The 19,132-nt window shown below is 47.5% G+C and overlaps 1 protein-coding gene across 1 annotated transcript in view; it reads left to right on the forward strand.

Moving 5' to 3' along the window:
* The window catches only part of LOC138246379 (cyclic nucleotide-binding domain-containing protein 2-like), a 1,069,494-nt gene that overhangs the window by 402,985 nt on the left and 647,377 nt on the right, over positions 1–19,132 (forward strand). Inside the window, exon 8 of the mRNA XM_069200950.1 lies at positions 2,899–2,963. Coding sequence (XP_069057051.1) covers positions 2,899–2,963 — 65 coding nt within the window. The remainder of the gene's footprint in view (positions 1–2,898; positions 2,964–19,132) is intronic.

Raw genomic sequence — 19,132 nt, forward strand, 5'->3', positions numbered from 1 at the left:
ATCTTGTATTTAGCAACAATTGTGAACATTTGGCGGAATCCATTTTGTATTCATGGCAGCCATTTTCTCTGCCATGTGCTCGCCATGTGCTCTGTCCTACCTTTCTGTTAACTACTCTTGAAAATCTGTCTAGTGACAAGTTATATTTAGCATCTCCCACTTTCGCACATGCCCAGTAAGATCTGCAGCTGTTAGTAATCAGTAACAGACAGTAATGTGTCAACTAGTCCTTGAAACTGTTAGCCCCTCCTACCTGTCGACTGTGCATTTCCATATGACCTTACATGTATGTAAGTCTTGCTTCTATAATTGTACCACCTTCTTTTAGCCCCTACGTGGGTATAAAAGGACCATGCTCTCTTAGTTCAGTGTGCTACTTCAAACATTACCGAAGGGTGCTGTTTGAACTGTAGTACCACCTCATGAGGTTTAATAAACTTTGTCTTTTATTTCAGTTTCTGTGCAAACCTCTTCCTATATGGTCTGAGGACTTTGTGCAGAGAAGGGTGAACCCCTTGCAGTAGTAGGCCTTGCTGAGGCTTACTTCAACACCGCCACCCGGCTAGCGTCCTTTTTCATGACTCTAGGCAGGCCTTACTACCGGCTACTGTCATTACATAAATATGACCCCAAGCCGGTGTCTTGGAATGGCGCTAGCCAGCGGTATACTTTTTCATGCAAAACTGCGTTAGCGCAGTTTTGCGTGAAAAAGTATAAATCTGGGCCTATATGCACAAAGTAGCTAGCAGATAAATGTAACAAGGACTTCATGTTTGAAATGATCTGCAGAATTTGTAGCGCACAGTATTCCTATTTTAGCATGCACATTCTGACAGGACCTGTTTCACTAAAGAAGTGACCTCCCCAACAATGATTGTGATTGCAACAATACTGGTACAGACATAATCGTGATGAATGCACTCTGAAGAACGGGAGTTCTGGCCCACACTTTAACAGTCCTGTATTACTCTAATGGTGACCAGGACACTGATACATAATTTGTGTCTCATTGTGTGATAAGTTGTGAATGTGATTCTGATCTTTATCGCAGTAACTTCCAAACTTTGAAAAAATGGTTCTTCACAGAAGTGATCGAGAGCGAGATAATGAGTAATGAGTGAGTGAAGAATACAAATGCTATAAGTAAGGTGTGAGAGCTCCACCGATTCCTGATTACTATTTCTTTAGATTGTGCGGCTTGTAATCTTGGAAACTACATTTACGAGGATGCAAAGGCAAAAGTAACACATACTAAGCTGCTTGCTCAACCTAAAAAGGGACAATCTCTTAGTAATTGAGTAACTGCTTATATAAAGTAGGGTTAGATGTAACTAGCATAATTCTGTGTCACGTAATCATGCGGAATGACCCAAAACTCTTCAAGATTCCATGGATTGACGCAAGAAGGGTAATTCTACATTTAGCGCTATTTTTTAGCTCAATAATGCTCCATTATGTTAAAAATGGACACAAGAATGTATTTTATGATAATTAGTAGTGCTAAATGCAACAGAAATTTATACGGAACACGAGCTAATTTGCACTCCCTAACTTACTGCCACCGTTTAGAGCTAATTTCTTAGCGCAAAATGCACCCTTGCATCCAAAATGGACGTAAGGGTGCATTTTAAGGTAAGAAAATAGCAGTAAGTTTAACATACAACAGCATAAGCAGCAGCTCACTAAACGTACTCTTGCTGTAGGATTTTTCTCCCCCAAATTAGTTTTAAGTAGGCGTAACTAGGAAGAATTTAATTATGAATTAAGGAACTGTTCATAGTTATGCGTCAAAATGTAACACAGAGGGCCCCATCATGAGTTTGGCGGACTACCGACATGGTGGCCGCTGCCTGCGCAGCAACCTCCCCGCTGGAGCTGGATTTCTGCTAGGTTGGCGGGCAGAAACCCAAGCTTCTGCTCACTGACCTAGTGGGAAACAGGCTACAGCATTGTGTCCTGCTCTTAATTGAGCCGGCGGCAATGCTGTCGCCTGAAGGGTGGACCAGCACCATCACAATGTTCACTGTCTACAAAGCAGACAGTGAACATTGCGATGCTGCTGGCCAGGGGTGTCCCTGTACTGCCCATGCCCTGCACCTGTCCTCCACCAGCCTTTTCATGGCAGTGTTACAACCATGAAACTGTTTACAGAGAATGAGGTCGTAATCCCCAGGGCAGCCCTGCATGTAGCACTGCCCTAGTGATTTAGGATCTCTGCTACCGTCAAACTGCCGGGATCCAAGATCCTGGCAGAGCTGGTGGTTCCCGCCAGGGTTGTAATGTTGCATTGGCGGTGGTCCAGACAGCAAGTGTGTCGGTCTATAGACCTCCACACTCGTAATGAGGCCCAGAATTACTGAAGTTACTTTGATTTCTCTGACATATTTGAAATTATTCCAGGCCTAAAATAATGCATATTGTACTGCCAGTAAGTCTCTCAGCTTTGGTGCTAGGCAGCCAAAAGGGTGCCAGCACAAGTAATGGGTGGGAAACCACCATACTACGTTAAATACGGCACACTCCTGCCCTCCCCCTTTCACGGACTGCAGCAAAATGACTTGCTGCAGTGCATTAAATGTTGATAAATATGCCCCTAAAGTTTCAAGAGACCGAATACTGACAACAAGATTAAAAACCAATGCAATTAGCATAATGATATATGTTCTCTGATGTTATAGAGGGAGGACACATATGGGAATAGGGGTTTGCTTCCTGGCCTCACCTGTACAATCTCAGTCTAACTTTTGAGTTACGTTCATATTCAGGATTCTATACCTTGTTTCCTCTGTTCCTAGAGCAAATAAGCTAATGATTAAATATTTAAATATGTATTTTCTCCATTCTAAAAACAGTTGTGATTGTTATTTAACTAAACACCACAATCTTCTTCTTTTTCAGGATTTTGATTGTATTCTAGGAAATGTATTACAAGAGCAATACAATGCCTTGAGTGACTTTCTCAGGTAAAAGTTGATTCATATGTATATATTTTTCTATGTGCTAAAACAGTGTTGTCATACAAACATACAACCATAGAACTAGTTAGAAAGAATAGATGCACTATTATATTGAGTTATTTTATGCAGTGTTGATTAAATGCTGCTTTGTAAATTGGGCCATTGGTGCAACACACACTACAATAGCACAGAACGCACAACGCAAGGCCAAAGCGTTGTCCCGGCAATGGGTGACACTGTCTGCAACAGTTGAAACACAACCCGCGTTTCGAGCCATAGAGCTGTGATAACCTACCACATGACATCCATCTACAAATGAAAGACTTCTAGGGACACACTGCATGAGGCTGCCACTCGATCTATTGTGGCAGTAATGCTGACAAAAGGACCAACATGGCAGTACCCCCGATCGAACCATCCCTGATGTGGGCTGTATTTACTGTTAATGTAGCAAGAACTGTATTTACTACTTATGTGAGTGACTGCATGCTGTGTGTGCCTCCATAAGGTACAAGCCATAATCACAAGTACACCAAATATGGACAAGCAGACATTTTAGCCAATCTAATATTGTCCTCACGGTTTTCTGTACAATTTCTTGATACACACAGGATCCAAGCAGTATATTAAACTATTAACACTGCTGTGAAGCTAATCGTTTGCTTCTTTTTGCAGTCTGCACTATTCAAGAGTGTAAACAGCCTGGTTGTGTTTGTGTGTCCTCTCCAATCAGTAGTGGAGCAAAGTCTTCCATCACTACTATTCTAGAAAATACAGAAAGCAGTGTTTTTCTGCTTCTGAGCCATATCTTGGGGTGACTTGTGCTTTGAGGTTCAGATTAGAAAGCAAGGCATTTTCACTGCTCTACTCACTGGGGTTTAAGGGAAGGGCCATTTTATGCACCTACCAGATTTGGTGGTTTTGGATAATTTCCTTGAAGTGCTAAAGAAGATGGGGAACAGGTTTGACATCCAGCCAAGCGTAGTAGTACTCAGATGTATGTTTTTAAAAAAAAGTCTTGAAATCTAGTAAGGACCTTTACACCTATGTGATATAATTGTATAGACTTTTTGCTGAATGCCAATTGAAAACCTTTACAGATCAACTTGATATGTTAATTAGGTATGTGAGAAATTGGGTTGTTGGTTGGGAGGGCCTCCTCAAGCAACAGCCACAACCCTTGTGAGGGTGAAGTACAAAAACTCACTAAATTAGCCTGTGCTTAACCTTGTGGTAGTTTAACACAAAAGCATTCAGGGTTAACTTAGGGGGAATGTGTAAATTAGCCTGTGCTTAACCTTGTGGTATTTTGACACAAAAGCATTCAGGGTTAACTTAGGGGGAATGTGTAAATTGTTTATGTGGTACTTGAACAATAATACAGTGAAAACACAACACAAGAAAATTCCCACAGCAATTTTAAAAAAACATAGTAAATTAAATAATTTAATTTTGACCCCAAAACTACAAAATCCAATTAGTAGAACCAGAGTTATGAATTTTAAAGTTTTAAGTGAAAAATAGCACCTCAAAGTGCCAATCGCGAACATCTAGTTGCAAAATACCGTGGCAAAGTCAAAGGTTATGGCTAACCATGTTAAAGCAGAAATCTCAGCTATATTTTAGTCACAACAGACTAGATAATGGATTTCATACTATAGGTCGATGAACCAAACCGAATCTGCTTTAAAGAAAACGTCATAGACATCAAATTAAATACCAAGCAATTCACTATACATCATTATAGAATCAATACAATCATTAATAACCACACAAGTTTATTAAGAAGTTAAAATATTTATTTCCCTGTATTAACAATGCTAAAGTCACAAATATTATTCTCAAGTTTAATTGATACATGTAAAGAAATAATAAAGGCTGATTAAATCGATGAATGTACCTAAGCTTAATCTAAGCAGTAAGAATTAATTACTCGGTAGAGAATACACAAAACCATAGCAATAGAATCTGAATACATTGAATCAACAAACAGAAAGAGTCAATGACCATTCATGAGTATGAGAGTAATACCTCACTAACCACTAATTAGCATTGACACGTTGGACTTCATGTAAAAGATTTAGTAAAACAAATTTTGAAAAACATCTAAACTATGGAACTATTGAAAAAAGCAGCAGTATTTAAACCATAGCAGTTGGTGCCTCAAAACAAAAGACAAACACAATTCACAGATCAATACATTTAGCTATAATTAGGGTAGTCAGCAATCAGATTATAGATTCATCAGGGGGACAGCAACATCAGAATCAGAACAGGAACAAGGTATGGGGAGATGGTTTAGAGTTTGGACTATAAGATTACTAAACCATCAGAGCATTAGTTTAGTATTAAACAGACATTGGGGGTCATTCCGACTCCCGCCGGCGGCGGTAACCGCACGCCCGGCGGGAGCCGCCGAATGACCGCACCGCGGTCAAATGACCGCAGCGGTCATTCTGAGTTTCCTGCTGGGCTGGCGGGCGACCGCCAGAAGGCCGCCCGCCCGCCCAGTGGGAAACCCCCTTCCACGAGGATGCCATCTCCGAATGGAGCCGGTGGAGTGGAAGGGGTGCGATGGGTGCAGTTGCACCCGTCGCGATTTTCAGTGTCTGCCACGCAGACACTGAAAATCCATGTGGGGCCCTGTTAGGGGGCCCCTGCAGTGCCCATGCCATGCAGTGTTCAGCCAACCAGACTCAATGGACTTCATACAATGATATCAGCTATGGAAGGGAAGTATGTGACACACTGTCCCTTCGACATAGGTGCACCCCCACAGTACACACTACACAACACATACACGCATTAGCCCATGGGCAGTCAAACACAACACAACCCGTATATGCCAAAAACACACATTGACACACATCCATGACACAACATGCACACCATTGACACTGGACCCACCTACATGCCGCACAACCAAAACAAACAACAGAACTACACACGCAGCTACAGAAACTAACACCCGCATCTCACCTTGCCATTTGCATTGCAAACATATATACACGTACAGACTCACACACACATCCCGCAGCACAACATGACAGGTACAGGTCCCCTGGTGATGTGCACACATGGACGCAGTTGACAGGTGTGAATGTACTGTCATTGTACTGCCAGCATATATTTGACAAAGAATGCTGGCACCATAATGACAGTTATATATGTGTGCAATATGTGTTGTGTACCCATGTGCCCACCCCCATGTCAGACCCACTTGTCTCCCAGACATATACATGTCACAGTGATAAAAAAATACTGTGACATGTATATGTCTCCTGTGGTCTCCACCTGCCGTGTAGTGTCCATCCAATGTACCCTGGCAATGCGGCGTCCCTACCTTGTAGTCCGTCAATGGGAGGGATTGTGTTTTCTCCATGGGTTGGTGGCAAGCGTGAGGGCAGGTGTTGTCCACAGTTTTCACCCCCTTTCTTCCCAATCCGCCAAATAAGGAGAGGCGCCTGGATAGGCACTTTTTTCTTGGCGTTAAGGCAAATATAAATCTGCACGGCAGGAAAGCTGACTGCGGTCCCGACGGCATCCTCTTTTCCCGCCGTCCATGAGGCTGAAGTTTCTTGCCAGGAATGATGGTTCAACGGTGGTCTTTTTGTCTGTGGGACCACCAACATCTAAATAGAGCAGGCAGACCGTCGCAGAGACGGGTGGGTTTACAGTCAAAAGTCAGTGGCTGGACCATTGCTCCCAACATCTAAATCAGACCCTTAGTCTCTTTTAAGGAAGTCACAAATTTCCAGCAGGACGAAACTGCAGGCTTTAGCAGATGAGAGATTCACAAGGTCGTGTAACTCTTCAGCAACGAGCCACTGAACAGGATTTGCTGCTGTGGTGAAGAATGTAGCTGGAGCTGTCACGAAGTCAGGCAGACCAGCGATGCACCATGGGCAGATCGGAGAGCAGATAGCTCCTGGTCTCCTCTTGGTTTAGAGAGAACTTTTTGGCAGAAAATGTTCTAAGTCCCATTTTGGATTTGCGATACCTAGCCACCTTTAACACAGGGCTGGAGGAGCACCACTTGGAGCCTCAGGATTCACTCAAGCTGCAAGTTGGTTGAAGCCTTTCCAGTTCCTGAGGCTGTGATCAAGAGTCCAACAAACTAGTTGTTGTAGTCGCTCTAGAAATCTTGAGTTCAAGCAGGCAAGCAGATCTCAAACAGCAGGGTAGTCCCCTGAGGGCACAGGGCAGACTTCAAGCAGCAGGGCAGTCCTCTTTGTACAATGGGCCAAAGGTGAAGTACACGGCAGGCCAAAGGCAGCAGGGCAGTCCTCTGGGAGTCCTTCTGCGGGTCAAGAAGTGAACTGAAGAGTGACTCTGAGAGCCCTATTTTTATACCGGGTACCCCCTTTGAAGTAGAAAACATTTCTTGATTCCTTCCTCCCCCAGCAGAAGTGTCTGAAATTTCCTGCCTCCCTGCCCTGGCCCAGTCTGTCTGCAGGCACAATAGGCTAGTTTGAAGTTCATTGTGTGTAAGATGAGGTAGTGCCTTTCAACTACAAGTGAGGCTGTGCACAGCTCCGCCCCGCCCCCATCCTGCCTTGGATGACCTATCCTGCCAACACAAAGTCCCTCTTTTGTGTGGAAGACTGGGAGGAAAACACAAAGGCCAACTATGAAATATACCTAATCATGAGACCAAGGACACAGGCTGGAGTCACCAAATGGCTAGGACAAGAAAATGAAAACTTTCTAAAAGTGGCATTTTCAGAATTGTGACTTTAAATCTGACTTTACCTTTAAAGGGGTTTTCACATTTTAATTTCTGGGACTCCAAACATGAACTTTCTACATGCTCCCAAACAAAAGTTATCAAGTAACAACCGTATTATGGTAACCCAATGATATCCTATGGTAGAGGTAGGCTTCACAGTCGAGTTTTTCACGACCAGGATATGTAAAGTTCATGTCCAACTTGGCAAATACAATTCACCCTGCCTCATGTGCTATTTAGGGCCTACCACTGGGGTGACAAATGTATTAAAAAGGGAGTTTTGTGGTTGGCAAAAGGTTTAGTTTGCCAAGTTGAATCAGCAGTTGAAAACTCCTTTCAAGTTGCAAAAGCAGACCTGAGACTTCTTTTAAAAGGCTACTGAAGTGAGTGACATAGTATGTGCTGGAGGCCCACTAGTCATATTTAATATACAGACCCTGGGTACATTTAGTATCACTTTAATAGGAGTGTACAAATAAATTAAATGTGCCAATTGGGTGGAAGCCAACTGTACCATGTTTAGACAGTGACCACAAGCACTTCAGCCCTTTTTAGTCCTAAGAACAATAAAAACTAATCCAGCACAACTGGAGGGGAGAAGCCAACAAGGCACTACTTAGATAAAGGGATTCAGTAAAAATTGCTTTCTGTAGGAAACACCACCATGGAGGATGCTGTCAGCACTGGTAGGAGTACTGAGATATTGCAAGTCGCAGTAGGGGAACTCGATGATATGAGCCTCTGTGTGTGGTGCACAGAAAGAATGATAAAGGACAATGAGAGCCTACTGGTGGTACAAGATGTTTGATGAAACAGTCTAATATGAGTTTTAGATGGAGTTTTCAGGTTCATGAGAAGAGTTGCAAGGAGTGACTGGCAAGGAATGTTAAATGTGGATTGTGCGACAAGCCTGACCATTCTGCTAAAGTGTGTCTAAGTAGGAAACACATAAATGAAAGGGTATTCTCAGCTACAGATACATCTGAGCCTAGTAATGATTTGGAACAGATGCAAGATTTACGTGATATAGTACTGGTGGTGGATGAATGTGGCATGAAGAAAGGTGGCCCAATCGATTTAGTTGATCCTTACATCAATGGTAAGGTGGGAAACAAAATGCGATGTATGTTATGGTAGGTTCAGCTGCTGGAATCACAATGATTACCCCTGATCTCGTCAAGGAAACATGGGACCTTAGACACTAGAAATGTCTCATTGCTCTCCTACATTTTCTAAAGGGTGAAAAATAGAACTCATTGGACATTTTGAGAATATTCTGCAGATCAGAAGTACGAGTACAAAAGATAGGAGTATACAAGATAGGATCTGTGTGGTGGTTCAGAGACTTAGGCCCTCATTACAACCCTGGCGGTAAATCCCGCTTACCACCGTGCTGATGGCCGCCAACATACCCTGGCCGCGGCGGAAATCCGCTACAGGTATTACGACCCACATCTCGTAATCTGCCACAATACAGACACTCACACAAGTCCGCCACACCAAAGGTCAGTGATAAACTGGCGATAGTAAAACCTACACCTTTACGCCAACAGGAATACGCCAACAGTATCACGACCCACGAATTAACGCTGTGGTCATTCAACCGTGGTAATCCATTGGCGGTACACACCGCCGTGCTCAAAATACACACACATTTACAAAACACAACCACATTGGACAATTCCAAATACACACACCTGATACACATACACACACCACACCCACACACTCACACCACTATCAAACACACACCCACATTACCCACAACCCCTTACAGCAACTTTTGTAGAAGAAGCAGGGAGAGAGAGAATAGCAAACACAACACCAGCATCCACAGGCACACAACACCATCACTCATACAACATCCACACACCTCAAAGAACACACCCTAACACAACACATCACACAGCGCAACAAACATCACCTCACACATCACCCACACCACATTATGGCACCTCAAAGACACCCCAGGTTTTCTGAGGAGGAGCTCAGGGTCATGGTGGAGGAAATCATCCGGGTAGAGCAACAGCTATTCGGATCACAGGTGCAGCAGACATCCATTGCAAGGAAGATGGAGCTATGGAGGGGAATTGTCGACAGGGTAAATGCAGTGGGACAGCACCCCAGAACACGGGATGACATCAGGAAGAGGTGGAACGACCTACGGGGGAATGTGCGTTCCGTGGTATCCAGACACCAGGTAACCGTACAGAGGACTGGCGGTGGGCACCCACCACCTCCCCCACAACTAACAACATGGGAGGAGTAAGTCTTGGCAATCATGCATCCTGCAGGCCTTGCAGGAGTAGCAGGAGGACTGGACTCTGGTAAGTCAAATCTTTACTACTATATTCCCCCACCCTACCTGCATGCCATCACAAAGTCCTACCCCTACCCTTACACCCATCACCCCAACACCTCACAGATACCCCACTATCACAACCCACCCATCCCAATACCAAGCCCTGCATGTAACACCAATGCATGGACACCCATTACAGACCTGCATGGAAACTCATCACCAAAGCATTTCCAGTAGAGAGACTCACCCACGCCACAAAACACCCCTCACACAAGGGCCCAGGTAATAATGCTAGCACAGATTAGAGGGAAACTCACACATTGCACAAGATGGCACACACAGATACAATAACTATGCAGTTACACCCCAACAGGACCCCTACCCAACGTCTCCGGACAGGAGGTGCCAGCCATATCCAGTCCCCCCAAAGAAGAGGCCCACAGTGACAACAGCAGCTCTGCACACCTGGATCAAGATGACCAGCCCGGCCCATCAGGGACCTCTGGACAGTCGGTTCCCCTGCCACAGTCCCATACCACCACTGAACCTCCCCCTCAGGAAACATCAGCACAGCACCCACCCAGCGGGCCCAGGCCACGTTAATCAGCAGTGTGTCCACCACTACAGGGGCCCTAGGCAAACCCACTAACCCAAGACAATCAGGGACCTGGGGTCAGTGGCAGTGGGCACACGGTTCAGGGGGCAGAGGCACAGGACAACAGGGAAACTGGGAGGACTGCTGTGCAACAGGGGGAGGACAGGCCCAGGGAACCCCCTCTCCCAGAGGCACTCTCCAACATCATGGGAGCATACCACCATTCTCAGGAGACCATGGGCACGGTACTGACCAAGTTTCAGGAGACCCAGCGGCTGCAGGTGGAACAGTACCTGGGGATCAGGGAGGACTTGAAGTCCATTAACACCACCCTGGTCACCATTGCAGGGGTGCTGGCAGACATGGCCTATACCATGAGGGAGACAGTGGCACACCAACGGGCCCCTGACACTAGCCAGAACGATGAACAGCCCTCCACGTCCGCTGGTGCTAGTGGACAGGAGGTCCCGCCACATGACCAACAGGCCACCAGCACCACACCCCCTGCAGAAGGAGAACCATCCCGCAAATGGTCCCTTCGATCCAGGCACAAGACAGAGAACATTACCAAGACCCCCGCCAGGAAATAAGACTCTACTGATTGTCACCCTTCTGTCCCACTATGTCATCCTGTCCTAATTGAACTGCCATTACTCCACTTCCTATGCCCCCTTGGACAATGCACTTGTGATAAAAAGAGACTGGACTCTACCATGGACGTTCCTCCACCATCACCCCAGCCCATTGCACATACCCCTCCACTGATTAGCACTTAAATAAACCCCCTTGAATCACAAAACAATCTGGAGTCCGTCTGTACTTTCACAAATGTGTTATTACAACCTCTCTGACAATTATCAATGGCAATGTTCATTTGCACATACCAAAGTATGACAGTTGTTGGGCACCAGTAAACATAGCAGAAGGCAGAATGTGGTACCCAGATCTGTGAAAAGGAAAGGCAAAGTGAACTGTCAGGATCAATACACAGAGGTAAAAAGGCAGAATTATGCAATGTCCTACAGTCGTCTGATATGAGAGGAGAAGTGCCAGTCTCTTACCTGTGTCTCACTGGAAGTATTGCATGATGATGTTGTTTTGGTTGTCTATATCTTCTTCTTCTGCCTGCTCTTCTTCACTGTCCTCAAATCCACAGCTGCCACAAGACCAACATCAGGCCCATCCTCCTGCAGAAAAGGCACCTGGCGTCGCAAAGCCAGGTTGTGCAACATACAGCATGCCACGATGATCTGGCACACCTTCTTCGGTGAGTAGTATAGGGAGCCACCTGTCAGATGGAGGCACTGGCACCTGGCCTTCAGGAGGCCGAAAGTCCGCTCTATAATCCTCCTAGTTCGCCCATGTGCCTCATTGTAGCGTTCCTCTGCTCTTGTCCTGGGATTCCTCACTGGGGTCAATAGCCATGACAGGTTGGGGTAACCAGAGTCACCTGCAAATATCGAGGGTATCTGTTAGACATACACAAACCCTCAGGGATTAAACCATACCCAGACACCTATTCAAACTGTGTGGGGACCTTGGGCTCACCTATTAGCCACACATGGTGCCTCTGGAGTTGGCCCATCATATAAGGGATGCTGCTATTCCTCAAAATGTAAGCGTCATGCACTGAGCCAGGATACATGGCATTCACATGGGAGATGTACTGGTCTGCCAAACACACCATCTGCTCATTCATGGAATGGTAGCTTTTGCGGTTTCTGTACACCTGTTCATCCATGCGGGGTGGGACAAATGCCACATGTGTACAATCAATGGCACCAATGATGTTGGGGATATGTCCCAGGGCATAGAAGTCACCTTTCACTATGGGCAAATCCCTCACCTGGGGGAAAACGATGTAGCTGCGCATGTGTTCCAGCAGGGCAGACAACACTCTGGACAACACATTAGAGAACATTAGCTGATACATCCCTGATGCCATGGCCACTGTTGTTTGAAAGGGACCACTGGCCAGGAAATGGAGTACTGACAGGACCTGCACTAAAGGGGCGATTCCGGTGGGATGGTGGTTAGCTGACATCAGATCTGGCTCCAACTGGGCCCACAGTTCCTGGATTGTGGCACGATCAAGTCTGTAGGTGATAATGATGTGTCTGTCTTCCATTTTCAACAGGTCCACCAGGGGTCTGTACACCAGAGGATGACGCCATCTCATTATCTGCCCCAGTGGATGTGCCCTATGGAGGAGAAGGGTGAGCAGAGGGTCATATACCACATAGGTTGCACAAAAGTGTTTTGGGCTATTGTGATTTAATCGGTGTGTGGCGTTAAATTTTCTCTATGTGCCTTTGTCTTTCCGGATTCCTGCCCAAAAGTGCTGTGACACAGTTAGGTGCCCTGCCATGTGCCCCCCTGAAATAGTGGCTGCCTGACCTGTAAGGAGGGACAAGGGGAAATGAGGTAACTGCGCTGGCGTTGTGCAGCATCGTGGTAGGCAGACGAAGACCGATGCGCAATTCAGCATTGGTTATCATTGGGCCCTATGGGTTCCAGGAGCCAATGATGATGTACGCCGGCAGTGATGGTACACACCACCGTGGACGTGACTGCCATTTTCTATCTCTTCACTCACTTGATACCTGACCTTCAACAGGAGAGGAACTACACTGCAAGTGCTGCTGTGACCTGAGTCTGGAAGCGACAATGGCTACAGTGTCAGGGGAAAGGGCCCCTGTCTTCATCGTGGAGGAGTTGGACAACCTGGTTGATGGGGTCCTCCCCTAGTACACGCTACTCTACGGTCCTCCAGACAAACAGGTGAGTACACTGTGTGCATGGTGGATGTGAAATTAATGTATGGAGTGGCGTGGATGGAAGATACATGGGGGGCGGGGGTGGCTGCGGCCTGCATGTGAGGATGGTCAGTGTATGTGTTTCAGTGCATGGTTGGGAAGTTGTGACCAATGAGCAAGAATAACCGGACGGGGGAGTAAAATCCATTCTTACTTTGCCTTTCCTGTAGGTCTGCACACACCAGAAGAAGGGTATTTGGCGAGCCATCGCCAAGGAAGTGCGGACCCTGGGGGTCTATCATAGACGGAGCACCCACTGCCGCAAGTGATGGGAGGACCTGCGCCACTGGAGCAAGAAGACGGCGGAGGCCCAGCTGGGGATTGCCTCCCAACGTGGAAGGGGTGCCCCTTGCGCCATGACCACTCTGATGTACCGGATCCTAGCGGTGGCATATCCGGAGTTGGATGGGCACTTAAGGGCATCACAGCAGCCACAAGGGGGTGAGTACAGTCTCATTCAGCTGACTATGCACGCTTTACAAGGTGTCTGGGTGGGGGAAGTGGGCTGTGGGTTCCCCTAGGCCAGGGCGAACTTGGTAGAGTAGGTCCCTTGTTAGGCAGGCTGTGTGGCACTCCAACCCCAATAGTGATAGTGGCCGTCTACACCTAGTCCGGCTCCTGTGGGTTCCAGGTGTGCAGCAAATGGGCTTAGGCATAGTCCCCCATGGGCATGTGATTTTCCTAAAAACTGTTAGTGCATAGCCTAGTGCATAGGGCTGCCCCTGTGTGTTGTGTCCGCCAACAGTGGTGTTGTTACTTGCATTGACCATGTGTCTCCTGTGTCCTTCCCCCCCTTTTTGTTTTGCCACCCTGTCCTTGTGTGCATTAGCATCATCTGGCGGAGAAGCAGTGGCACCGGAGCAGGAGGGAGCTGCAACCCACATGGCCCAGGAGGGCCAATGTACGGAGTATGAAGGCACCAGTGGGATTGAGGGAGACGGGGAGCTCCACGACGGGGACAGGAGGGGACACCAGCGACTCCTCCTCTGATGGGAGCTCCCTTATGGTGGTGGGCACCTCTTTGCCCACCTCAACAACAGGTACATCTGCCCCCCCTACCAGCACCGCCCTCCCAGCAGCCCCTCAGCCTGTTTCCCGTGCCCGCTCACCCAGGCGGGTGGGCATCTCCTTCGCCCCAGGCACCTCAGGCCCTGCCCCAGTCAGCCCTGCTGCCCTCAGTGAGGAGGCTATTGACCTCCTAAGATCCCTCACTGTTGGGCAGTCAACCATTTTGAGTGCCGTCCAGGTTGTTGAGAGGCATTTGCAACAAACAAATGCATACCTGGAGGGTGTTCATTCTGGCAAAACGGAGAGCATTTCATGCTCTGGCCTCAGCACTGATGCCAGCCATTGTCCCTGTGTCCAGCCTCTCCCCTCCAACCTCCACTACCCCTACCCAATCCCCTCTACCTCAGCCTATCCCAATAACACCATTCGACCAGCATGCTCACACATCAGCACACAAAAGTGTCTAAGGCAAACATAAGCACCACACATCCCACAAGCACTCGCACAAGCACCATACCCATGCAGACACACCAACATCCACTTCCTCCACTGTGTCCCCCTCCTCCACGTCATCCACCTCCCTCCCAGTATCATCTCCATTCACACCTGCATGCACTACATCCTCAGCCACTACCTCCATTACCAGCATGCCCATCACCACACACGGCTCACATGCAATCACCACCCCCACTACCATGTACACGTCCCCTGTGTCCTCTCCCAGTGTGTCTGTGAGCCCTCCTCCCAAAGTACACAAACACAGGCACACACCCACTCAACAGCCATCCACCTCACAACAGTCTCCAGCCCATGCACCTTCACCCAAACTCAGCAGACCACTACCTCTTCCTCCAATCCCAAACCCCCTCCATCTTCCCATCCCAGTGTGTCTAAAAAACTTTTCCTAGCTTTCATTGACCTCTTCCCTACACCTCCCCTGTCCTTCCTCTAGGGCCAGAATGTCCAGATCCCAGCGCAGCACCCCAACCACAAACTCCTCGTCCAGTGTGGTCCCCACAAGTCCGGGAACATTAAAGGCGGCACCCATCAGGGCTGCCAGGGTGCCACCTAGTGAGGCCAAGGACCACCCTATTCCGCCACCTGCCAAGGTAAAGAAGGGGCCAGCATGCCAAAGAGAAAAGCCGCACCAACCACCCAGCAAGGCCTCTTCCAGGACCAAAGAGGACAGTGCCAAGGTCCCAGCAGTGACTCCTACGGTGGGGAAGGGACACAAGGGCAAAGGGAAGTCAGCTCAGGGCACAGAACCTCTGGGTGAGGGACTGGTGTCACTCCTTCTGCAAGACAGACCAGTAACCTGTACGGCAGTGGCCACCACCACAACGACCACCACCTGCACCGCCACCTGCACATCTGCTGTCTCTACTACAGTCACCAGCATCATCCCCAGTGGGCACCCTTCCGAGACTGCAGGAGACGGACTGGTGTCTCCCTCCACAAGTGCAGACACCTGCACCACTGGCAGAATCTCTGTCGCAGCCACTGCCGCAGCCACCGCCACCTGCCCCGTGACATGCCCAGCTAGTGCCACTACAGCAGACATCAGCAGCATCCCCAGTGGGCAGCCGTCCAAGGCTGCAGGAAACATCCTGGACCCTGCACACACAACATAAGGTGCCAGAACCAGCAATGGCACTACCAGCATTTGGCAGGCTAAGTCGCCGCAGAGTGGAGTGTGTTTCTGCCTCCATGGAGTATCATGCTAACTGTTCCCTGAAAATCTCGTGGCTCAGACACCCAGGTGAGGGAATGGGAACTGCCACACCCCAGGTGCAGCATCACTGGGCACCAAGCCCCCTTCAGAACCAGTGGAGAACATAATCCACTACCCGAGTCCTTGGCAGGACGAAGCACTCTGGGCACCAAGCCCCCTCCAGAACCAGTGTAGAACAGCATCCACTACCCCAGTCCTTGGCAAGATGAAGCACTCTGGGCACAAAGCCCCCTCCAAAACCAGAGGAGAACAGCATCCACTACCCCAGTCCTCGGCAGGATAAAGCACTCTGGGCACAACACCCCCACCAGAACCAGTGGAAAACAGCATCCACTACCCTAGTCCTTGGCAGGATGAAGCACTCTGGACAAAAAGCCCCCTCCAGAACCAGTGGAGAAGCCACCCACTTGAGAGACTGTGACCTTGCACTCCCCAGGACCAAGCAGTGGGCAAACCACCCACTTGAGAGACTATGGCTTTGCACTCCCCACGAGCAAGCAGTGGGCAAACTACCCACTTAAGAGACTGTGGCCTTGCACTTCCCAGGACCATGCAGTGGGCAAACCACCCACTTGAGAGACTGTGGCCTTGCACTCCCCAGGGCCATGCAGTGGGCAGTGCACCCACTTGAGAGACTTGAGAGATGGTGGCTTTGCACTCCCCAGGACCAAGCAGTGGGCATAGAGCCCCCTCGAGGAGCCGTGGCGTCATCTCATCATCCGGCTGAGGTGCCCCCTCCCCTTCCCCCTGAGGTGCCTGTGTTGTTTATGACCTGATGCCCCTGCAGTGTTCTCTCCGTTTTGAGGCAGGTGTCATGTGTGGGCTTCGCCCATGCTTTTTGGGACCACTGGTCCACGGGCATTTAATGGAACAGTATACAGACTTGTGTACTTGCTGTAAATATTTGTATATACTGATCATTTAAAGTTATCTTGGCCTATCTGAATTTTCGATTATTACACTCCTTAAAATCGTTTAATTTGGTCCTTGCGTTCTTCCAGGGGGTGACAGGGTGTATCTGTGATGTAATTGGATGTTTTTGTGTGTATGGTGTTGTTGGTGAGGGTGGGGGTGGGAGTGTTGCATATTGTGTGTGTGTGTGACTCTCTTTTTCCTCCCCCATCCCCTGTGTGTTAGGTGCAGTACTCACCATGGTCATCGCCGCAGTCTTAGATGTTCCTGGTAGATGAGGAGGTAAACCAACATGGGCAAGACCTGTAACTCGGGCTCCATGGCGTCTGTCAACATCTGGGCAGTGCGCGCTCTACGGGCGACTGGGATGCAAAAACCCAGCACGTATGAGATGACGTAATTCATGCATTATGTTGATATGCTGTTGTTTAACCTTTTGCATTGCAGAGTTTAATCCTGAAGACTTATATTTAAGGTGCTTGTAAATACTGTTCATTTGCAATGTATTGCTGCAGGCTTTCAGAGTGTGTCAGGGTGTGGTCCCTTTCCAGGGCCTTCTAGAAGCTTTCCCTGCAGCATGCCTGGGTGTGGTTGTGGGCTGGGCCAAGACTCTATAAAAGGGAGCCACCCCAGCTCCACGTGCTCACTATTCAGAGGTCCCGGTGCAGAGCAGCAAAAACTTCCTGAGCTCCTGTTCCGGTGGCCTACTTTGATCCTCCAGGCCTCTGCCCTTCATTCTACTTTGGTGATCCTTAATTAGGGCGGTAAGACGGAGGTCGGACTGGGCCCCCGACTCTGTATCAATGACGCTCGAATTCTTGGGGCCTTAATTCTTTGTACTAAATCTTTTGATTCTTGTGTGTGTGAAAGTGCGCTTGATGTTTATTGGGCATTCATATGGTGACATTCGATTCGGCAAGAAGCGCGATTCTTTCCTTGTGCGTACTTCATGATATTCAATGTGCGCTACCATTCCTTGGCAGTTCTATGGTTGCATTCCAATTTGCAAGACGTGCGATTCGCTTTTCGTGTTTAACCCTTGATATTCATTGTGCACCACCCATTTTTGACATTTACATGGTGGCCTTTGAATCGGCAAGACGCGCAATTCGTTTCCTAGTGATTTAACTCTTGATGCTCATTGCGCGCTACCATTTTCTGGGCAGTTTAATGGTGGCATTCGAATCTGCAAGATGTGCGATTCTTTCCTTGTGCGTACTTCATAATATTCAATGTGCCCTTCCATTCCTTGGCAGTTTTATGGTGGCATTCGAATCGTCAAGACGCGCGTTTCGCTTTTCGTGTTTAACCCTTGGTATTCATTGTGCGCAACCATTTTCTGTTATTTATAGGGTTGCTTTCGAATCGGCAAGACGTGTGATTCTTTACTTATGTACAATTCATGATATTCATTGTACGCAACCATTCTCTGACATTTTCCAGGTTGCATTTGAATCATCAAGAAGCGCGATTCTTTACTTGTGTATAAATCAAGATATTCATTGCGCGCAACAATTTTTTGGCATTTACAAAGCTGCCTGCAAATCGGTAAAACGTGCGATTTGTTTTCTGTGCTTAATTCTTGTTATTCATTGTGCGCAACTATTTCATGACATTTACAGGATTCTTGTGGAAATCCGCGATGTGCGCAATCTATGTTCTGATATTCTAAAGTTCTATTGTGCTAGAATTCTGGATATTGTATTCTATGTGCATGAGGGTCTCTAGTACCATTCCTATTATCTTACAAGGAATGTTTGGAGAGTCTTATCCTCATGTAATGAGGCTGTGTTTGTTTTGGGACATTATTCAGGAAGGTTCTAGTATCCCTACAACAGTATGTTTTCAATTCATGAAAATTCCATATGAAACATTCTACTAACCATTTTTGATTATTTTTCAGGTACCTAGATTTAGTAAGGTCTACTCAGAGTCTAGTTCTAGACCATTTCATGTTTGCTTAGTTTTAGCTATTATTCCATGTTTCAAGTATTACGGTACTCAAAAGTAAGACTAAACTTACACTTGCAGATTAACTTGTGTAAATGTACATTTGTGAAAAAGAATAATTGAGTTGTCAT

The sequence above is a fragment of the Pleurodeles waltl genome, chromosome 1_2 (assembly GCF_031143425.1).
Source record: "Pleurodeles waltl isolate 20211129_DDA chromosome 1_2, aPleWal1.hap1.20221129, whole genome shotgun sequence".
NCBI classification, from domain to species: Eukaryota; Metazoa; Chordata; class Amphibia; order Caudata; family Salamandridae; genus Pleurodeles; species Pleurodeles waltl.